We start from the raw sequence: 20,733 nt of genomic DNA, 5'->3' as shown, positions 1-20,733 counted from the left end.
ACAGAATTCTAGATTCCTTATTTTAAATAAACTGCCTGTGATAAAATACAAAAAAATTAAAAACTAACTTAGACAAATAGCAACAACAATACGTAATGAAAAATTATAAAAATTTATCCTTACTTGAGTTAAATTTACTGATATAAAACTGATTCACTTTCTTACTAAACAATGATACTCGATCAATTGTCCTAATAGCTACAGGCAGGTCATTCCATAAATCCACAATGCGATTAAAAAATGAGGATTTAAAAACATCGGTTCTAAAGCGACCCTTGGCAAGTATGGCTTCTGTGTTCCTCATATCGTACTTATATGATTTGAAGATAACATATGATAGGACGTAAAAATCAATGTGCCCCTTCAGACATTTAAAAAAGGAACATAAATCTAAAACCTCCCTTCTAAACTCGAGAGGCAAAAGACCTAATTTTAGTAAACGTTCTGGATAAGTTAAATCACATTTCAAGATAAATTTGGTGGCACGCCTTTGAACACGCTCAAGGGCCTTAATTTTTTCTTTAGTATAGGGAGACCAAACTTGAGATGCGTACTCCAGCTGCGGTCATACCAACGATTTATATAGAATCAACAGAGTTTTTTGGTCGCAATCAATGGTGCACGTTCTGTAGATAATACCCAACATCTTATTTGCTTTACTTATAGCAAAGTCAATGTGATCGTTCCAGGATAAATTCGAAGAAACATGAACGCCTAGATCTTTCTCATTTGAAACGACTGCAACCTTTGACCCGCTCAGATTATATGATGTGTGCATAAAACTCTTTTTCTTTGTCCCGACAAGGTGCTTACACTTATTAGCGTTGAAATTCATGAAATGCTCAGACGACCAACCAGTTAAGCTTAGTAAGTCTCTTTGTAGTTGAACTGCGTCAGCACCGTTATCAATAACTCGATAACACTTCATATCATCCGCATAGAGTTGGACAGTAGTCTTAGCATCTGTCACACTTGGGTCACTGTTAATATATATTATAAACAACAAGGGTCCCAGGATAGACTCCTGGGGCACACCGGATGAAATAGGTAGTAAAGAAGATGCTCGGCCATTTATAACTGTCATATGCAAACGATCTGTCAGATAACCTCTAAACCAAGATAGCAAGCTCCCTCTTATACCAACGCCATACAGTTCCCTTAATAAGCAGTTAAATGATACAGAGTCTAATGCTTTACTGTAATCCAGTAATACTGCATCAAGCTGTTTCTTCTCATCAAGTGCTTTGGCAAAGACAAATGTAGATCTGAGAAGACTTGTAACACATGAACGTCCTTTGACAAAATCGTCTTGTAGATGGTAAAGTTTAGGCTGGATAAAGGGAAAAACACATGAAAAAACGCACTTTTCAAGGACTTTGGAGATGATACACAGCAATGATATCCCTCTATAGTTTTCAACCATTTCCTTGTCAACAGACTTAAAAACTGGAACCAGATTAGCCACCTTCCACATTTTTGGAAAACAACCACTACCGAGTTGTTTGTTGAACAAGGTACAAAGAGGAGATGAAATCAAATCTGCACACTCTTTCAGTAGCCGAGATGTTACATCATCTGGACCGCAGGATTTACAGATGTTTAACTCTTCCAAGAATTTCAAAACAGTAGCCGGGGAAAGTTCCCCGTTCCCCGTTCCCCGTTCCCCGTTCCCCGTTCCTCGTTACCAGTTTTAGTAACATCCAATTAGAACCCATACCCAGCTGTGAATTTCAAAGTCGCATAAAGCTCGTCATGGAGACCGAATTCGAAGTGACCGAAAGGAATATGTTTATATCGTAATATTGTTTTGTTCCTCTCGTATATGTGTATGCTGGTATTTATCCCCTGTTCATTAGTCCATTTGTCCGCATTTATATTTCACTTATCAAAATTCATTAATCACCGGATACTCAGATTACCTTTAAAGATTGTCGCAAGCACTTTTGTCCTGTTTCCGACAACCTTTCTCGAAGTATTTGTACCTGAACTGTTTTGATTGGTGGATACAAGTTCAGGGAACTTAGCACAGGAAATAAATTGATTGACTTAGCAAACAGACAGCCCACAAGAAATTTTCGAGCTGTCCGGTACGTCCACTCTTCAACGCTGTTCGCTTCTTCGAGACAAGTGAAGAAGGTGCGAGCCTCGTCGACCAAAATGTTAAACGGCAATATTTTACGCTCGAACAGAAGACTGGTGCTGGTGATTGTTCTCGCAGTGTCGCTGGTGTATGGCATCGGTTATGGTGGGTAATATGATTTTCAGCTAAGCCTTTTACAGCAAGATTTCCGTATAACCCAGTCTGACTTCATTATGCATACAGTTTTTGGGTAAAAGAAAACAAGAGCATTTACCATAAATTGGCCCTGGGACAACGACTCTTTAAAATACTATGGCTTTAAACTAAAATATGTCCTTTTTTTTTTTTTTTACTGAGTAGTTGAGTTATTTATCGCCGGAAAAATTGTAATCATTGAGCACGGGAAACAAAATGAATCCTACGTCCCCCGACGATGCGCAAAATTGTTTAAAAAAACTAGGACCACTTCCTTCCCATGATAGACTTTCGAATCTCTGTTATTTCCGAGCTAGTAATGTTTGCGAATGGAGGAAGGTTTTTTTGTGTGTCCTCTTCACAAACATTACCAGTTAAAAAGTGGTTGTGAGATTTAAGAGCGCCCTTGAGACAGTTTTACGTGCTTGCACGAAAGAAAAAATTTCTCATCAGGGAGATACTATTTATACAAAAACTCCAACCTAATTTGAACTAGCAAACAGATTTTATTCATTAAAAGGTTTGTTTGCGCGACCATTTTGTTGGTACATTTTCTCATCGCCAGCCTAGTTTTACGGTCTAAATAGGAGGGTAAAAATGTTGGTTTTGAACTGAAAGATAAAAAGCTTTTGTCATTTGACCGCTTATCAAATATTCATAAGAAATTTAGCTCAGTTTAAAAGCGGCGCTCCTATGTAAATGCGCAAATTGAACCAAAAATATCAGCTGTGATAAACAAATGTTTTAAGGGGCGACAGCTGTCTAAAGCGTTTGGATTTCAGAAACATTGATTCTTAAAATTATCCAAAGAAATTTACAAAGAAATGTTTGCCAACTAGAAGGATGAATTGCTGATTAGATCTTAGATTTTTGGGAGTTAAATAGGTAAAAATACACGCGCGGGCGTATGTAGATATGAAATTTCTCTTCGAATTGGAGGAGAATATCCTCTCAAGGAGAAACCATTTTTTGTCGCTTTGCCTTGTATTTTTTTTCACACATCGTTTTATTCTTATAGGTTTAATTCCTCTTAGTCCTATTTTAAAAAATCTTCTAGTTGTAGATAAATTATTGGCGGTACGCATTCAATCAAGTTCTTCGTACCTTCGAGACACAATATCAACAGAAGTTTTTGCGACTCGTAGTGGTTCAAAATCTTCCTGCCTCCGAGATGCATTTTCAGGCATTGTGCTTGTGATTGTTTACAACTATGCTTTCTACTCCAGTATCCCAACTCTTACTGCACTGTATAAGAATGCCTTTCCAACGATCATGTTCTGTGGACCGCAGAAGACTTGGAACTACACTGTCGAAGCTCTTGTCGTTAAAAGAGGTTTCTTCGTCTACAAGTGCATGTCACGTGCCATGGAGAAATATCCGGGATACGCTGGTTATTTACAAATCAGCGATGACGTATTGTTAAACTACTGGAATCTGGCTGGTATCGACCGAGACAAAATCTGGGTATTTTCCAGGTATTCAATTCGTATCAAAAACTGGTTTTGGTGGACCTCCAAATATGGAGTGAAGACTTGTCAGAGGGCTCTCAATGAAATCTGGACTTTGCGCAAATCTTTTGAAAATGAATGGCTGCTGAACATGACTAGTACTTCAGTTAACAAGGAAGACCATTCCCTTGACCCGTTACGGGGCATAAACGGATCCGTCGATCTTTTCAAAAGGAGTGAAAACTGGGCTCTCCTTTGCGATCGAAGACGCTCAGACATATTTTACATTCCTGGTAAATTTGCAGCTGCATATAAAAAACTCTCTCATATTTTCCACAAGCATCGAACATTCCTAGAAATTGCAATTCCTACAATGTGTCAAATTCTCGATAAGGCGGAAAATTTTGAGTACATCCCTGGAGTTTATCTGCCAGGATACTCAAGGGACCGGGAGTCTTTGAACTTTTGGAAAACATATGACAAGACACGGTTGGTGTTTATTCATCCTTTTAAACTAAGTTATAGACATGATGGAGCATTAAATAAGGAAATACTAAGGAGCTGGATCTTAGACTATAGTGACAGTTTGAGTAAATGCTAAGCAAAGTAATTACGTGAGCTTGTCCAAGGAGACGCAACTCCGGGGCATCTTCATAATCGATAATGTAACTGCCAACAAGTCCTGTTTCAACGCCCGCTTTAACTTTATTATACTTTACGGGCGATCGTTGTTGCTAAAGGAACAAAATAATTACTAGTTATTACAAAATATAAGTAGAAGGAATAGAAACGTAAACACACTTGGAGGTTTGCTAAGCACTCAAGAAGTTAGAGGCGCTCTCGGCTATCGCCTCGTGCGACTCTTACGCTTCTTTCGTGCTTAGCAACCTCCCTATCCCGCGTGCATTCATAACTCAATAGTGTACACTGTCGTGTTTACCATTTGTTAATTCTGACCTCCTCATCGATATATTACTTCACAGACTTACAGCAGCTAGGTCCTAATACATTGTACTGTCATATTTTTTGGCATAATTTGGAAGAACAAGCTTAATTTTTGCTCCTTTTATAAAAGTAGCATTGCTAGTATTGCGTTGAACTTTTGAAGACTTTGCATTTCCTTTGTCAGGAGACTTAAAGTAAGATATAGACTACCTAAACAGCACATTATAATTTTATTATTCATAGCCATCATGATATAATTATGTAGTTTAGGTTAGTGATATTTTTCCTTAAAAGGAGAATTGTAACTTGCAAGATTTTTTTTATTTTTTATACACTTTCATGTTAGATTCTGTAATATTATAGCTTTTTCAGTAATCTCGACAAATTTAATTAATTTCTTTGTTGTTGTCATCATCATACTAAACGAAGCGTCTATCCCATAGCTTTTCTTAGATTTTTGTCAGACATTTTAAGCCTTTTAACATGATTTTTGTAAATTTTTAGTGATTATAGCATTGCTAGTATAATCAGCTTATTTTTCTCAGTTTTTTCGAAGGGAGGATCACGAGAGTTACAACTTGACTGGTCTCTTAAATTGATTACTTTCAAATTTGGTTCATTATTCAGTCTATTTTCAATTTTGTAATGTCTTGGCCAGAAGGAAGTTACACCGCAAGAAAAGGTTGCGTACATGCGTCGGTCCCAGTTCCAACCTCGTTCCTAGGGTCTTGGATGAAAGACCCTGGGAACGAGGTTGTCCCGGTTATTTAGGCAATAAAATGGCGTCGATGAGAAACGGGATGCTAACATGGTACAATTTGACACATGTTAAGTCACCGCTTCTATAGTTTACAATTACGTGCAGTAGTTAATTGTGTTTCTTCAGAGCAAGCGTACTACTCAAAATTAAAAAGATATCATATCATGCGTTATTACATCCATTTTGAAATCACTGATGATCCTTGCAATCTGATTGGCTCCCATTGGTGCGATTTATTCATGAATCGCTCCTTTTTTGGTCTAAATCGCATCTGTTCTCAGCCATTGAAAAACCTTTATTATTTAAAGTAACGAATAATATTGCAAGAAATTACCAACTTGGCACCGGTTGTTCAAAGGTTGAAAAACGCTATACGCTGGATAAATTTCTCTCCTGTGAATAGCGCAGTACGTTTTGGTATCACTCATCAGCTGGATAGCGATTTATCCGTTGCCTAGTGTTATCCGCCCTTTATACAACTTGACCCAGCTTAGTACGGAATCAATAAACCATTTCTGCACAATGTAATTTATTTTGTTTAATGTAATAAGCTGAATATGCATGCATTTTGATTGGTTCTTTACTCTGACCATAAGAGGATAGACGCACGATGACACGTCCCCTTTAACCATTGTTTGCTTCTTTATCTTATAAAACAACTAGATTTCATGTTAGCGTGGGTCTGTTCGCTGATACATCACAGAAGACGTCAAATGTATTAAGAACAGTGACACACTCGGCTGTGCCTCGTGAGCCTTCTTTTTGTTTTGGTCACACTGATTTTGACGCCATCTGTGATTTATTACCAAACAGACGCACGCACAGCAACATGAAATCCATTTGTTGAATTTGTGACGTGGTCTCAGTCATCTAATAGATGGTAAATAAAAACCAATGATATTGTGTAATAATTTGGATATATCAACAAAGTTGAAATGGTAAATTGGTCACCGTAACGATTACAAAAACTGACGTTTCGAGCGTTAGCCCTTCGTCGGAGCGACAAAGGGCTAACGCTCGAAACGTCAGCTTTTGTAATCGTTACGGTGGCCAATTTACCATTTCAACTTTGTTGATATATCCAAATTATTTCGTTACCCCCACCGACGCAGCCCCAAACAGTTTCTTTCGAGACTATCAGCCTATATTCAATGATATTGTGTGTATGATTATAGGTTTTCACGTAAAGTTTGATACCAAAGATCAATGGAAAGATTAGCGTATCACCCCGTACTGCTCTAAAACAAAGCCCGTCACAGAGAGTAATCTACAGAATGACCGTAATGGCTATTGTTTTTGCTGTTGTTATATTTTATCGAAAAACTGCACAACAACATGCAACAAAGTTCGCGCGCAACAACAAAAATTAAGAATAGACAGGAATTTTATGGTTTTGATAAAAGTTATTGCGCTCTTTTGGTTTATTTTTTTTCCTCCGTGATTGCGTGACTAATAGGGTGAACCGGAAAATTTGACCGGAGGCATACGTGACTATCAAGGCCGAAAAGCAAAGTGGGACTGTTTACATTTTCTTAAAGAAAACGTGATCGAACTGTTGTTTGGCAAAGTTGACTCAAATAGACTGTAATCTTCAGTCTAGAATTCGCTTGGACATGTGATGGTTTCGTGATGTTCAAATAGTGTAATTGGCAGCATTTCTTGGTTTTTTAACGCAGATGTATACGCACAAATAGACATTCGCAACGAGGAAGAAACAAAGAACACGACGCCATAACGAGATGGATAGATAATACTCCCAAGAGAGCAAAACGCTAATGAGTATTTCTTTTAAGCAGACTGCGAAATTCGACCACGAGAAGGATCGCATTTATTTCTTTAAAACAGATTTGTGGGAGCAGTTCGTCATTTGAAGTTTTCAACCTGATTTTCGAGTTTTATAACTTGTTTTGAAAATTTTCGTAAACATGAATATCCCTTCCTACGTTGGACCTCTGGGAAGTGCGTTTCTATTTTTATTGGCTGTCTTCGGAGTTTGCTTCTATTACTGTTACTTGAAGCCGAGAAGACAACGAAATAATACCCAAGCAGGCAAAAGTATGGCCTCAAACACTGGATCTCCTCGTATTACTGCGCGTTCATGTCCCTCGAGTGGGGCGAAGACCTATCGATACGAAGAAGAGTTTAGCTATGGATCGGCGTTGTCCCCATATTCGGCTGGTTACTGTTTTCACGGAGGTTTCCCGATTTCTACTTCTACAGCGACTTATTATCAGCATAATACACAACCAGCGAAAAAATATCTAGGACCAGCGGTTGCTAAAGTAGTGAAGTCAGGAAGTAAACAGTGTCAGAAGGCGAAACCCTGTGATCTTCGAGTGGACATGTTGAAAGGGCATTTACACGGCGCAGGACATAAACCATTTCCCGTTCGTCAGCTGAGCTGCGATAGTCAAGGAAGTTTTCGAAACTCCTGCCATTTGCAGGTTATTCAAGAGAGTGAATGCGAGGAGGAGGTAGAGAAAGAAAACGAAGAAATTTCTGAGAACAACGACAAAGGGCCCAGTGATATAGTTTAAAACCCCACAACCAGCTCTAGTTGAAGGTATGATTCCCAGGGCTTTTTAGATCACAACAGAGGATAAAATGTTTCACGATTTTGATTTTGATGTTGGCAAAACTTTTCTTAACTTTATATTGTGCTCTGTAGCTAATGTTAAAGGAATTACGGTAGAGTTTAGGTGTTGCACTATAAACAGCATAACTAATATGACTGTTATAGACTCAGTTACCTCGGGTATCGTTTGAAGGGGAGAAGGAATTTTTTTGTCTCGACTAAAGTTTATAAATGATTTTGGCAGGCAAATTGTGTTTTTGTATAGGGTTGGCAACTTTTGTGATCCCTGTTAAGGCTTAAGTGGACCATAATATTTGAGTCGGTGTTCATTCTTTAGTTAAAGCATTTTATCATGTTCGTGTATATTGCTCTTTAGTAGAAATCCATGATAATTCTATCACATATACTATTATTTCGTTCATTACACACACCTTCTCCTTGTTGATCTTTTATAGAAAGTTTGTAGAAAGGAAGGCCTAAGTGTTTGTAGTTGTATGTCCATGAGATGACAGCCACTGCAGTTCCATTTACTTCATGCTCACGATTTTCACCTAGAAATACATGTAATTATAGTAGCATAAAAACGTTTTGTAAATTAACTGGTTAATATTCTTCGTGTTTGGACAAACAGCAGCACAGGCCATTACAATTAAGCCCAAGAATTCCTGGTTGCAATCATAGAATTCTCTGATCTGCGATAGTTAGATTTACATCTCAGTCATTTTCTGCACTGTCTGCCTTACATTTGTTTAATTTTAGTACTGAAAATTATGAGTTAAATCAACCAATATCCCATGGTTGGTATTTTGTATTCTTCTCATGGCCTGCTGGAAAATTGTTTGATGTGATGAGGTGAAATTCAATTTTATTTAAACTCCTTGAAGTGGAAGGGCTAACCACTATAATAAATGGTTAGATATTCTAGTCTTCTCGGATAGGGATGAATAAATGGAGGTCCCGTCTCTTGCAGGGTTAGGGGTAGGAAACGTTAATTTCCCATGCACGAGATTACTGTGTGATGGATGTCCTTTCCTGGGGTGGGATGGGTGGGTTTATTGGGCTCGCAGTAATCGGCGCAAGCTGTTACGGTGTCCCTGCCAGTTGGCAAAGCTAAATAAAATAAAATAAAAATAATATAAAAATAATAATTCTAACTGCAAACTAAACTTTATTAACAGTGTAAAATTTCCACTCAGTAGGTGAATGGGTGGAGGGAGTTCTTGTGGATCTAGATGCCAACACCTTGAAGTATCTGATGTTTGATATGGTATTTGCTTCTTTTAGTACTTTTGGCAGTTCAAGTGTGTCTTACTTAGCTTTTATTGTTGATCAGATTTCAAGTGATAGTGGACAGTGATTCCATTGATCATCAATGGAGTCAAAATAAATAAAAATGTTTTTTCTTTTCTTGGGTCTGAGTCTAAAGGGAAGCTGGTTACTCTCAGCCATACATTGTATGGGTAGGAGGGAAAAACAATTTTAGAGGAGCAAGTTAGAAGTGGGAGTTTCTTAAGTTGTGTACCTAATTTGAATATTTTTCCTATAAAAGAGAGGATGTCTTGGAATAAATATTTCATTGCTCTCAAAATTTTATTGCTTTTAAAATTAAAATAATTATTGGCTTCTGTCAAATCACCAGCATCTACTGAAACATCTTTCAGTTTTTCTTTTTTTTTTTTTTGAACTGTTCTTTATTTTTTTTGAATGTTCCATTACATGTAGAGTACACCCCATGAGCACTCACTAATACTTTTGTGCCTGGAAGCACTTTGCTTTACATTACATAAGTCACAATCCATAATCATTCAGTTTGCAAATCTATCTTGCAGCCCCAGGATGTGCCTTTTGGTTAATTATAGATAGCACATAGACAGAAAAATAAGCATTGTGGTGTATCATAACTTATAGGTAAATAGATTTCAAGAGAACAATGAGATAAGTTGATTTTTCAATTTTTAAGTGGCGTAAACAGTCATATTTTCAGTTAGAGTATTCTAATTTTTTTTATCTTTTTTGAGTTTTTTTTTAAAAGCATAGCTGCCATAAAACATGCCTTGAGCTGTTAGATATCTGTTTCATGCAGATACTGTTCTAAACAGTGTTAGAAACATTTCATAGTATGATTGTGTTCATATGTAAATATGACTTCAAATGACCGGGTTAATTATTTCATTTTGGTTTGTAGGAAATCAGGTGTTTGAATCAAAGTTTCCAATTTAGCCATCTGATTTTTATAGTCATATGCTTTTCAAACGAGGGAGAGAACCCTTTTCATTGGCATAATTTCGCAGATGATTCTTCTTTTCATCTGCCTCACATTTTTTTATGATTTGATATTATCAGTTCTTCGTTTTTCTGTAGTTGGTTTTTGTTTTAGAAATTGTCTGTTAGCATGACAGTAAAGAAGAGGTGTCGTATTGGTTTTTTCCTGGTAGTGAAAGGGGTTCAACTTTAAGCCTTCATTATTGTGTGAGTTACTTTTGAAATTACTTGGGTAGAACTTTCGTCCTCTTGATCTTTGTTAGTTATAAACATTGTTGCAATTAGCATTTAAATTTGTCCACCTCGAATTTCTTGTGCTGTTATTGATTTCACCAATCAAAGTTTCCTGATATGCTAGTCCAGGGTGTTAATTAATAAGCAGGTACGTATTTGGTGTCTAGTTATAAAATTTTACTTTTACCAATCACTTCTATTTTTGTGGACCTTTAGTTCATTTTGAGTGAATGTGCTCTGTAAGGAAATATTCATACTCAACTGACCCAATTGGTTGATAAATGGATTTTCCAAGGAAGTAGAGGGTGGAGAAGGATTTATCTAAACCTTTGGTGTTGAGGTCCGGAATTTTACTATATCAACTCAACACTATGCTCAGACCAACAGTTTTTTTACACTTAAACTGATATTTTGAAAGTTTGTGTAAGTTGAAAATATTTTGATCCCATGCAATCATGCAACCATGGCTGCTCTAAAATAGCTATTTATATATGCGAGAAAAAGGCTATGTTATCAGAGGCGGATATGATGTTATCAGTGTATGATGTAGCATAACTTCAGAGACTTTTTTTATGTGATGTAGAGTTAAGATATAAAGCAAATTTATTTATTAAAGAAATGAGTAATTATCAGAAGACTTCTTGTTCTTTGATATTTTTTTCTTGAATTGATACACATTTGGACAACACTAAACCATTCCAGCACACAAATTTGTGTTGGTACTTCATTCAAAATTATGCCCTGTTGTTTTTAGAATGATTAGCTGATGAGCATGATTTTCATTTACCAAAGCCTATAAGCCTGGATACCGACGATCAAAAAACACTACAGTAGGAGAGCCGTGCGGCAGCGAACCACAGAGGGAACCTGATCCGAAAGATACACCAATCATAGCCGTGGAGTTCCATCCAATCAGAGCTGAGCACAATAGCATATAGGTAACTCGTATTCAGTGGGCCTGATAGCCCTAAGTGTTATTTAGCACGATGCAAGACTAATCACAACCTACTTTTAGATATTTTACGATTTATATATATATATATATATATCTACCCCGACTACGTCAACATCATGTTCCTTTGCTTCCTCGCGCGTGTCATGTGCATTCTGGTTCCTGATCCGTCACGGGGGTCTAAACTGACTTGTAAACATGATGTCCGACGACGACAAAAATTGACTTTGAAAAGTTTTTCAAAAATTTACTTTGACATACATTTTCCTGTACTAAATAAACGCCGCCATAGAATAAACACCGCACACGAATCGCGAATAATTTTATAAACGTGGTGGCGTTCAATCTGATGAATGCTGTAAATGCCATGGACAAACCTTTCTCAGTGTGGAGCTTAACTATTCAACATAACCAACTTTAGTCCTCAAGTATTTCATGTGGTATTATCGACAGTGTGCGTTTTCAATCCATCCTTTGAAACTGAAAAATTTTTTTGGGCAGTTTTTGCCTAACACAAACAGACAGTGCTGAGTTAGATATGGCTTCAAGAACAATCCTAAGAGCCCAGCCGCATACATTCCAGCGGATGATCCCAGTGTGAGTATGCCCAGTGCGAACTCTCCCTCAGTTACATTTCTAACTTGTTCAGTTATGACAAGAGGCGAGTTTGCGTAATGGCTCCCTGCTATAAGGCCAATAATGAAGCATGAAACCAGGATGACTTCCACTTCAATAATAGGGTGAAACCATGACAAAAACACAAGGCAAAACATCATGATATTACCACCAGTAGCTAGTATCCACATGTGTTTGATTTGCGCATGACTGGCTACACATGGGCATGTGATTGCAAGCAGCAGAAGATAGGAGCGTCCAATCAGTGAGCCGATATCATGAGCGAGCGAGTAGTAAGTGTAATGACCAATACGGAGATCGTGGGCCTCGCCTGTGGATGCCAGTGTTGGGATGATCGTTTGAATCGAGAGGTGATCCGCAAAGTATTGCATAAAGAGGTAAGTTATGGGCATGAATAAGTGGAGTAAGGTTCGCACTTTTACTGTCATCGTGCTTAACTGGCTTGCTCTCTTTTTTTGATCGCCAAAAGTATCGTAGTGAACATCTGGGAAGGAAGTAGAGTTGTTTTCCGATCGTTGATCGACGTAGGACTTGTCCAAGACCACAAACGTAATAACGAAAAAGAACGTGGAGGGGATCAGAAATGATACTGCGATTCTTGGCGGAACACACGTCCATGTTGATATACCTGTAAAAAAAAAAACAATGGATGCCGTATGGAGGGAACAAAACCGCGGTAAAGCTTACAAATGACCTTTATCCATAATAATCATTTTGTTCTAGATACTACTGACACAATACGATGCACAGAAGCAGGGTGGGGTAGGAGATGAATTTTGCCTCGGATAAAGTACCTCTCCTTCAAATTCCACACGGAAATAAGATGAATTTTTTGGGGAAACATGCCTCAGACCCTCAGGGAATTTATTTATTTATTTATTTATTTAATCGCTTTCACCATACTTACAATACTAAAAGGACTAAAATATACATATGAACAAGACACAGAAGAGAACGGAGGACAAGGGTGCGGGACACACAACAGAGCGAGGCTCCAAATTAAGTGTGCCCTTACGAGAAAGCTTTCATTATTGGGACGCGTTTTCAAGCCCTAAAATATTTTAATTTTTTTCAATATCCTCGTTGTGGAATTGTTATTTTACTCGCTCTGATCGGCTCAAATTGTTGTGGACTTTATCCGCTGCAAATCTTTAAACCCTCATTGACTTAATATTGATCGCTACAGGTCCGGTAAACTTCTTTTATTTATGCCCACGGCCCGCGTATCCCAATCTACTTTGCACCCCGCCTTACTTCCTTCTCTAATTTGTTCATTTTCCATTAATCTTTGTTATGGATCAGTTCGTGGACACGAAAATAGTCTTAATTCCCGTTATCTCAAGATCTAATTCATTTGCTACACCTATTCAAGTTGAATGAATCCTAAATACAAACCTGAGTAATAAACAGCACCTAATACTGTACCCAATCCACCCCCGGCTGCGAAACTGATAACGGCGACGTCCCCATAAAAAGCTCCAAGAGAAAGAAACGTACTTTCTGCCATTGCGCTGCCTACGTCAAGAGAAATAACGCCAACATACCGTGATGCGGGTGAACTAGCAACAGTGGTGATCACAAATGCAGCTGTATAAAGGACAAACGGCAGGGTGAGTTTGCCACTGTATGGAAGAACTTTCCACGAGACCCATGGAACAACTAGTTTAACCATTACCGGTGACATCCCTGACACTACCATAGCTTGCTTCATTGCGACAGAACTTTCAGCGAACGCATCCAAAGAAGCCAAGGCTATCACCTCGCGGAAGAACACCTGAAGACAACCAAATACGAAGAAACAAGACACGATCCAAAAAGGCCCCTTCATCGTTTCAGGCCCCATCTGAATTTTCTCTTTCTTTCAAGACTGCATAGTACTTTAAGATAGGTCTCGTTCGAAGTAATCAGCACAACATATGTTTGATGCTATTTATCGCTGAAATTGTACGTGGTTATTGAAAGAACAGTTATTTTGTAATAAATCAAAATGACGCATATTGGGCTTTGTGTTATACCACGCTTGATCAGTAGACTGTGACAGTTTGGGTTTGTGGAGAATTTTGATCAGGAACGATTAATGAAGAAAACACTAGAACTATTCTGTGTTTTCTAAAATAGCACATTCTTAGACAAATCAATGGTTTCTGTCTGCATGTTTTTGTAAACAAATTTTGTGGACAAAAAGCGAAATACATTTAAAATTCATATTTTCCTCTGCAAGATTTCATTAGCATGTCCATTTACTGGGTGTCGCAGAAATTCTGTCACTACTCATACACTGGGTATTGCGGGAAATTGATCTGAAACCACTCGTACACAAGATGTTGCCGAAATTCTCCAAACACTCACTCCCTCGCTAGACATCGCAGAAATTCTGCGAACAAGCCTTCACTGGATCTCATAGAAATTCTGCATCCTTTCATTCTCTAGATGCTGCAGAAGTTCACTCATGGCGTGATAGTTCTCCATGGACGAAAGATCCTGCAAAGTATTGTTTAAAACTGTTTAAAGTCGTCGAAATTAACCCACCGATCTTCATCGCGAAGTCTTCTCTTTGGTCGTGATTCCAGAGTCGTAAAAATCAACATGGCATATAGAAATGGGAGACGTATTCAGTCCGGTGTACTCGCTATCATCGATGGATAGAAGTTAACTCCACTCATAGGCTGACAAGAGCGCTTACCCAACAAAACAGACAAAAGCCCAATTAAATGATAAATAACTTAACATTTTATGGGCGGCTGATAGTGGTTTGTAAAGAAATAGGTTCAAAGGACGTTTGCCCTTCATTGAAACTGCACAGTGCACAGCTTACGAGTTTCAGTCGTTTGTGCTTTTTGACACTAACCCTAAGAAAATAAAAACTGCAAATGCCACTTTCTGATCTCCACTCAAAATGAACATGACTGATGATCCTCTTAGGGTGAAATGTCCGGATGTGGAAACGGAATCTCTTTAAAAGGCAGGCACGCATGAAAAACAGTGAAACGGTAACAAGGTAAAACAGTTAAAACGCCAACAACCTCGAAAATTGTGACTCAAAAAAACTTAAAAAAAAAAAAAAAAACTCAAAACTTAACATACACAGGCGAAAATCGTACGCGTGTTTTTACCGTGTTACCGTTTCGCCGTTTTCAAGCAACTAAACAAGCCTGCATTTTCAAGAGATTTCCGTTTCCGTTCCTCTGTCAGTTAGTTTCTTCTACTACAACGATTACTACACCTTTCTAGCCAAACTGATCATGAGTCAAGTTGAAAATCAGCCCATAATTAAAACAGGTCATTCCATTTCGTCTCTACACTTGAACGGAAGTGATGGGAGAACTTTCGACTATGATCGACCTTTCAAAGTCAGAAAACTCATTTGAATTACAAATGTTTCAATAAATCAATATTCATAATTTCTATCAGTCCAGCACGTGGAAAGAACTTACGAGTAACAAGAAACTTCTACGTCTTTTTCAGCTACTCCAGGACAAGGAAACCTGTCATTTCAACCCAATTACTTTGGATATTATCAGCTTAGTCATGGCCAGCCTGTGTTTCCTCGGGATACGTTGCTGAATGAACAAGTTCGACGTCGAGGATTGCCATGACAGTTGTTGTTGAACCACACTACTTTTGGGGCGGCAGCGCCAAATGACTTGTTCATTGCTATTGGCAGATCGATCTCTTGTTTAGCAACTTATTTTTGCTTATTTTTCATTTCTCTTCTCCTGATTCTGATATCAGTTTATTCGTACGTGTAAGAAGCCTTATGGCGTTTTTGTACAGATGTTGTTTTAAACGGTTTTGTTATCTCCCCAACTCGAAGTCTCCTCACTCCGCCTCTCCATCATCTCATTTTTAGAGCAACACCGAAGTTCCCGCATTGGACTTGCGATTTAGGGGTTCCATTTTCAAGTAATAATTTATGGACCGCTTTTGTTGTGCTTTTGGGAAAAAACGTTGAACTAAAAAATAGCACCTCCCACCCGGGTACATAATTTGATACCAGAGGGAAAACCTGAAAATATACAGAGGAAGGGGGGTGCGTGGGAAAGGGAAGGAGGGGACCCTGCTAAGTGTAACATCCCATCAAAGAGGAGTAACAATGCTTCAATAGTGATTTCGTGTTCATGAAACAGGGATAAACTTCGGTTGCTATGCCTGTCAGTTTCTGATGCTGAGACCGACCAGCATCTTAAGTCCTAGAAACTTTTCTTTTTCCTGGCCATAAGCGTCGGATGCAATGTTACATTCACTGTGTATAACTGGTGGCTGTCATATCTTCCTTTTTCAACCTTACTTCTCGGACTCTTTTCATTCGTTGATTTTTATTCATAAAATTAATGATGGATTGAAGATATGTATGCATTTGCCAGGGTGTCTTTCTTTTTTGCCTTCTGATAAAGTTTTAAGAATCAAAAGAAAGGCCAACATTATGACATAAGCATAATGTGATTTTATTTCGAGGCCCATCATAGTCAAGTATTTAGGTGTGCCTTTGCGTTGTCAATCACAGATCTTAAGCCAATCAAATGAGGTCAGATCAAATAGAACCAAAGTTATAGGCAAGGTCAGTTTCTCTCCTGGTCGTTCTGGTCTTTATTAATTCCCATCGTGTTAACGTCCGCACACAGATTTTCGGTACTGTAGAAGAATTTTTGCGCCCCCTCCCCATGCTCCGGCCCTCTCTTCAGGCTTTCATTGTCTTTTTATACGTATTTGGCTCTTTGCCGTGATTTAACCCCACCTTCGCTTAAGAGATTGCATGATGTTTATTATATCAATGTTCTTGAGGTCAGGTGAAATAAAAGCGTCACTATTGTGGCCAATTTATCCCACAGATTAGCAGTTATTATTCAGTTTATCTCCCGTCAACAAACTAGTGGGACTTCGCATAGAGCCTCGGTCCCGTTTCGGTAGAGAAAAGCGGATTTCGTAATAAAAAATAATTTGGAAATCCAAACATGCATTAGGGTTGGTTATTTAATTCTCCATGGAAACAAATCATCTTAGATTGTTTGTTTGCAGTACAAGATAACAATGATGGTGTCAATGATTAATAATACTTGACAAAAAGTTCTCAAAAAGCCAAAATATGTTTGAAACTGCCCTTTGTAGGGAGAAATTAATGAAAAAAGCAATTATACTCTTCGTCCAAAAATTTACGTTTGAAAATTCTCTCGTTCATCTAAACTGTGGACGATTTTGGAAACAATTTATCTTCTTCTGTCCTATAAAGTCCTCTCGAAAGAAGAAATTCTGATTCTTTTAAAATTGACAAAAGGAAACCAACTTAAATTGTGCTTGTCCTTATTTGTAAACAAATCCCTCGTTATCAGTCAAAATGACTCGAGAATTTTTCAAAATGATTCGTAATTGTTTTCTTTGTCATAAAACCAATGCCGGGGCTTATCCTTTTTCTTTTAGTTTGGCAGCTATTTTTCTATGATTTTCTAAACGGTTTCCCATATTCATCCCTATCACAAATAAATATTCTCGAGATACAGAAAGCTATTTCTTTCTGGTTTATATGACACTCCATTTCAAATAAATCGAATTTTTAAAAAACCTCGTTGCCAGGCATAAGATTTTTTCAACGTAGTTGACGGAACATTTAAAATAAATTCGAGTTCCCTAAAAAGATCCAAAAGCATATGGAATTAAAGCCTACATTAATAATCGAATAAAATCCAGAACAACGAAGATATAAATCTTATTCGATGATTGAACATCATGCACGTGGATAAAATGCAAGCTGGGTTATAGCCCACTTTCATAAATGGCTGCCGTATAAATATCCTTTTGTTTAAATTTAAATTAGCCCTACTGGCCTCGCTTGAGATAATGTATTCTTTTGAATTTTGTACTGGAGAACGAGGCCAATAGGGCTAATTTAAATTTAAACAAAAGAATATTAATCCGGCAGCCATTTATGAAAGTGGTCTATAAATATGTGAGCATCATAAGCGTCCTTTAGTGGGATAAGTGTGACGAATCCGCGCCACAAAGGTGGGTGCCCCCTAACACAAACAAAACACAGAACGTAAACGAGTCCGAGAACACACGCCACAATATAACTAAACGTAGGCCTAGAGATATTTATTATGCTAATAAAACAATAAAGCGACTAACAATAACGATAATACAATGATCTAATTAATTTACAGGAATACGCTAACTTAAACTACAGTACACTAAAACTATTTACAAGATTATTACTATTAAGATAAAGAAAAGGTTTTTTTTTTTAGTTCAGTTCGGTTGGGTTTCACCTTACGCCTGCGTCCGTGTTCTTCTCTTGTCCACAAATCACCACGCTCCACCAACAAACAGTGCCCTGCCAAACCAAACTCCCGTTTCTCCAACCAGGTTCCTGTCTCACCAGTTCTCAACTTTGCTCGTTTCCTTCGTTTCAACTTTGCTTCGTCTTCTGACAACTTTGCAGTTTTCAACTTTTTACTTCTCGTAACTTGACTCGCTCAGACTTGTTATTGAATTAGTTACTATCTCTTCTTCCTTTAGCTCACAGTCTGGTAGATTCTTTGCACACCCGTTCCCCCGCAAATGGTTTTCTACCGTGAAATGGAACGATTGTTCTGAATGAATTTCTCAGAAATGATACTGTGCCGAGTCTCCGTTGACTCAAATTTTTCCACGCTCTTCGCTCGTAACTCACAAACCTTCACCTCACTTCTTCAAAAAAAACCACCCCGTACCAAACCACCCAAATCCTTAAATACACATGGACGCAAGGTGCCCGAAAAGAATGAAGAAAACTATTTGATATACACAATAAAGGTAAATTACACAACAGTTTACACAAGTGAAGAATAAAAATTACGTAACAGATACAAATAATCACGAACTACACTGATCCTAAGAGAATAAAAAAAATAATTTACATTTAATAAATAAATTCCTAACACTTCCATGACAATAAGACTCCCGTTAATTCTTTATAACTCTATTTGCCTGAACTGACGTGTCACGTCGAGATAAAGTTAATACATTAGTCCCAAGATTACCGCACCAAAGCCGGCTTCCTTCGCTTCACGCTTATCAAACGCCTATTTTTTTGCGTTCATAGATGACTGTTTATATATTGAAGTAAACCAAAGACATAAGTGAGTTTCATATTTTATTTCATTTGAATTTTCTCTTATCCATGGGAACAGATGTCCTTCTCGTTCGCCACACTGCCTATGCGCTGTTAAACTTTTACTGAGGCCATTCCTGTGTGGTCTTTTAAATGACACTTAGTATACTTTTTGCCACTACAAGGTCAATATTTTCGTACCACAGAGGGTTGCCCTTTAAAAACAGCTATTGTCACTTTTTTAAGCCCCTGTTCAGCTTGGCAAATGAATAAGGTTCAAAAACTTGTTGTTATGAACAACTCTGTCGTACCGCTCTGTAAAAAAATCCTCATGGTAGGTTAGAGAGATTATAGATCTATAGATTTCTTCTAGTATTAAATACAATAATTTTGTAATATGTGCCTCATTTCTCTCTGTATCACTAATGACGATTTTTCTGAGCCCTTGTAAAAAATAAATTATTATCGCAAATGTAACAATACAAAGTCGACATTGATACATCTATTCACACCACTTGAGAATATTCAAGAAAAGGAACGAATGCAAAATACCCGACAATTTTCGTGCTCTCCCGCAACGCGCGTGAAGATAGAAGGAATTGTACTGTTAAAAAAAGTGCTGGTTAATATGACGAACGATTGCTTCCTTACTATTGCGGTCCAAAGTCGACGATTAAATAAATGAAGCACAGTGGGTATCTTGTAATCGAACCCAAAAATGATTCACCTGACCTTTCTGTTCAAAAATATCGTCTCTCTCTAAAACGAGGGCGAAACGAGAATAAGTCAATATCAAGACGTACTCTAACGTTTGGGCTTAAAACCCCACACTTGCATCTAATTTCTTCTTACTGTGATAACATCACCCCCCCCCCCCCTGAATCATTTAGTAAGGTCTTGATAATAAAGGAAATGGTCACCATCTAAAGAGGCTCTTGATTGTTGCACAAATTCTCTTTGTCAGGCAACACCTTAGGAAATGTCTAGAGAACAGTATGGAGAATATGCAAACTGATGTTAGGGTGTAAAAGCTTAAACGATATTTGAAGCGATTACTTCGTTTCGTAAAAGCTTCTTTATGAAAAAAGTTTCAAGCGCTGTTTTAAACGTTCAAGAAAAAAAAAACGTTTCCCTCAAAGGACACTTCATTGATCTTCCACTCTTATATTAACAAGTGATAATTCAGCACTACTTCATCATGAACTCAGTGAAGTCTGTAAGACCGCTGATCGGTGCTGACGACATGCGCAGTCCCACTGAAGGGGATACCTTCCGTACTGTTGGACTACTGGGGACTGTGAAGTTTTCAGCTGCAGCTTTTGAGTGCACGCGCTTAATCTGACGTAATCGTTCGAGCCAGTTACAACCGTAGGCGTCAGTTGGGCGCTTTTGACTTTGGTGAATTACTGAAGCCATCTGGGAAAAAAGTCATAACAATGATAATCAGTCCAGGTAAAGGAGTCTTTACTTCAAAGAATGAACACATTGAAATCTAAAAGTGTTTCGAAAGAAAGCTTTCCTCTTCTTACGTATTTAAGATTACAGTTAGCTTTGCTTAAACC

General features: G+C 37.9%; 4 protein-coding genes across 5 annotated transcripts in view; 2 read left to right on the top strand and 2 right to left on the bottom strand.

Annotated features, from left to right (window-relative positions):
- The first annotated feature begins 1,984 nt into the window (after positions 1 to 1,984).
- LOC111333549 (uncharacterized) lies at positions 1,985 to 5,603 on the top strand. 2 transcript variants are annotated; one of them, XM_088737132.1, is made up of 2 exons: positions 1,985 to 2,245; positions 3,294 to 5,603. In XM_088737132.1, exons 1-2 carry the CDS (start codon positions 2,158 to 2,160, stop codon positions 4,322 to 4,324), a joined length of 1,119 nt encoding a protein of 372 aa, XP_088593258.1. In that variant the 5' UTR covers positions 1,985 to 2,157; the 3' UTR covers positions 4,325 to 5,603. The 2 variants fall into 2 exon arrangements, with proteins under 2 accessions (XP_088593258.1, XP_022794880.1); XM_022939145.2 differs by having other exon boundaries at positions 1,987 to 2,245; positions 3,333 to 5,603.
- Positions 5,604 to 6,936: 1,333 nt separating this feature from the next.
- On the top strand, positions 6,937 to 11,134 carry LOC148721641 (uncharacterized). The gene is made up of 2 exons (XM_088736302.1): positions 6,937 to 7,991; positions 9,200 to 11,134. Exon 1 carries the CDS (start codon positions 7,354 to 7,356, stop codon positions 7,963 to 7,965), a length of 612 nt encoding a protein of 203 aa, XP_088592428.1. The 5' UTR covers positions 6,937 to 7,353; the 3' UTR covers positions 7,966 to 7,991; positions 9,200 to 11,134.
- On the bottom strand, positions 9,639 to 14,211 carry LOC111333564 (uncharacterized). Its single transcript, XM_022939166.2, has 2 exons — positions 13,483 to 14,211; positions 9,639 to 12,715 (listed from the first exon to the last, which is right to left on the bottom strand). The coding sequence occupies exons 1-2, from the start codon at positions 13,928 to 13,930 to the stop codon at positions 11,895 to 11,897; spliced, it is 1,269 nt and encodes a 422-aa protein (XP_022794901.2). The 5' UTR covers positions 13,931 to 14,211; the 3' UTR covers positions 9,639 to 11,894.
- Positions 14,212 to 19,199: 4,988 nt separating this feature from the next.
- Positions 19,200 to 20,733, bottom strand: part of LOC111333565 (tuberin) — a 37,555-nt gene continuing 36,021 nt past the window's right edge. The window contains exon 42 of the mRNA XM_088735157.1: positions 19,200 to 20,587. Coding sequence (XP_088591283.1) covers positions 20,360 to 20,587 — 228 coding nt within the window. The 3' untranslated portion in view covers positions 19,200 to 20,359. The remainder of the gene's footprint in view (positions 20,588 to 20,733) is intronic.

This window comes from Stylophora pistillata, chromosome 10 (assembly GCF_964205215.1).
Source record: "Stylophora pistillata chromosome 10, jaStyPist1.2, whole genome shotgun sequence".
Taxonomy (NCBI): domain Eukaryota; kingdom Metazoa; phylum Cnidaria; class Anthozoa; order Scleractinia; family Pocilloporidae; genus Stylophora; species Stylophora pistillata.
This window is presented reverse-complemented; position numbering and strand designations above follow the sequence as displayed.

Bases quoted from the DNA above. Each gene is read 5' to 3' on its own strand.
- LOC111333549 (XM_088737132.1), top strand. From the start codon at position 2,158: ATGTTAAACGGCAATATTTTACGCTCGAACAGAAGACTGGTGCTGGTG. The intron at 2,246-3,293 runs GTGGGTAATATG...TTATTCTTATAG, and splicing joins GGTGTATGGCATCGGTTATG to GTTTAATTCCTCTTAGTCCT.
- LOC148721641 (XM_088736302.1), top strand. From the start codon at position 7,354: ATGAATATCCCTTCCTACGTTGGACCTCTGGGAAGTGCGTTTCTATTT.
- LOC111333564 (XM_022939166.2), bottom strand. From the start codon at position 13,930: ATGGGGCCTGAAACGATGAAGGGGCCTTTTTGGATCGTGTCTTGTTTC. The intron at 12,716-13,482 runs GTTTGTATTTAG...TTTTTTTTACAG, and splicing joins AGGTGCTGTTTATTACTCAG to GTATATCAACATGGACGTGT.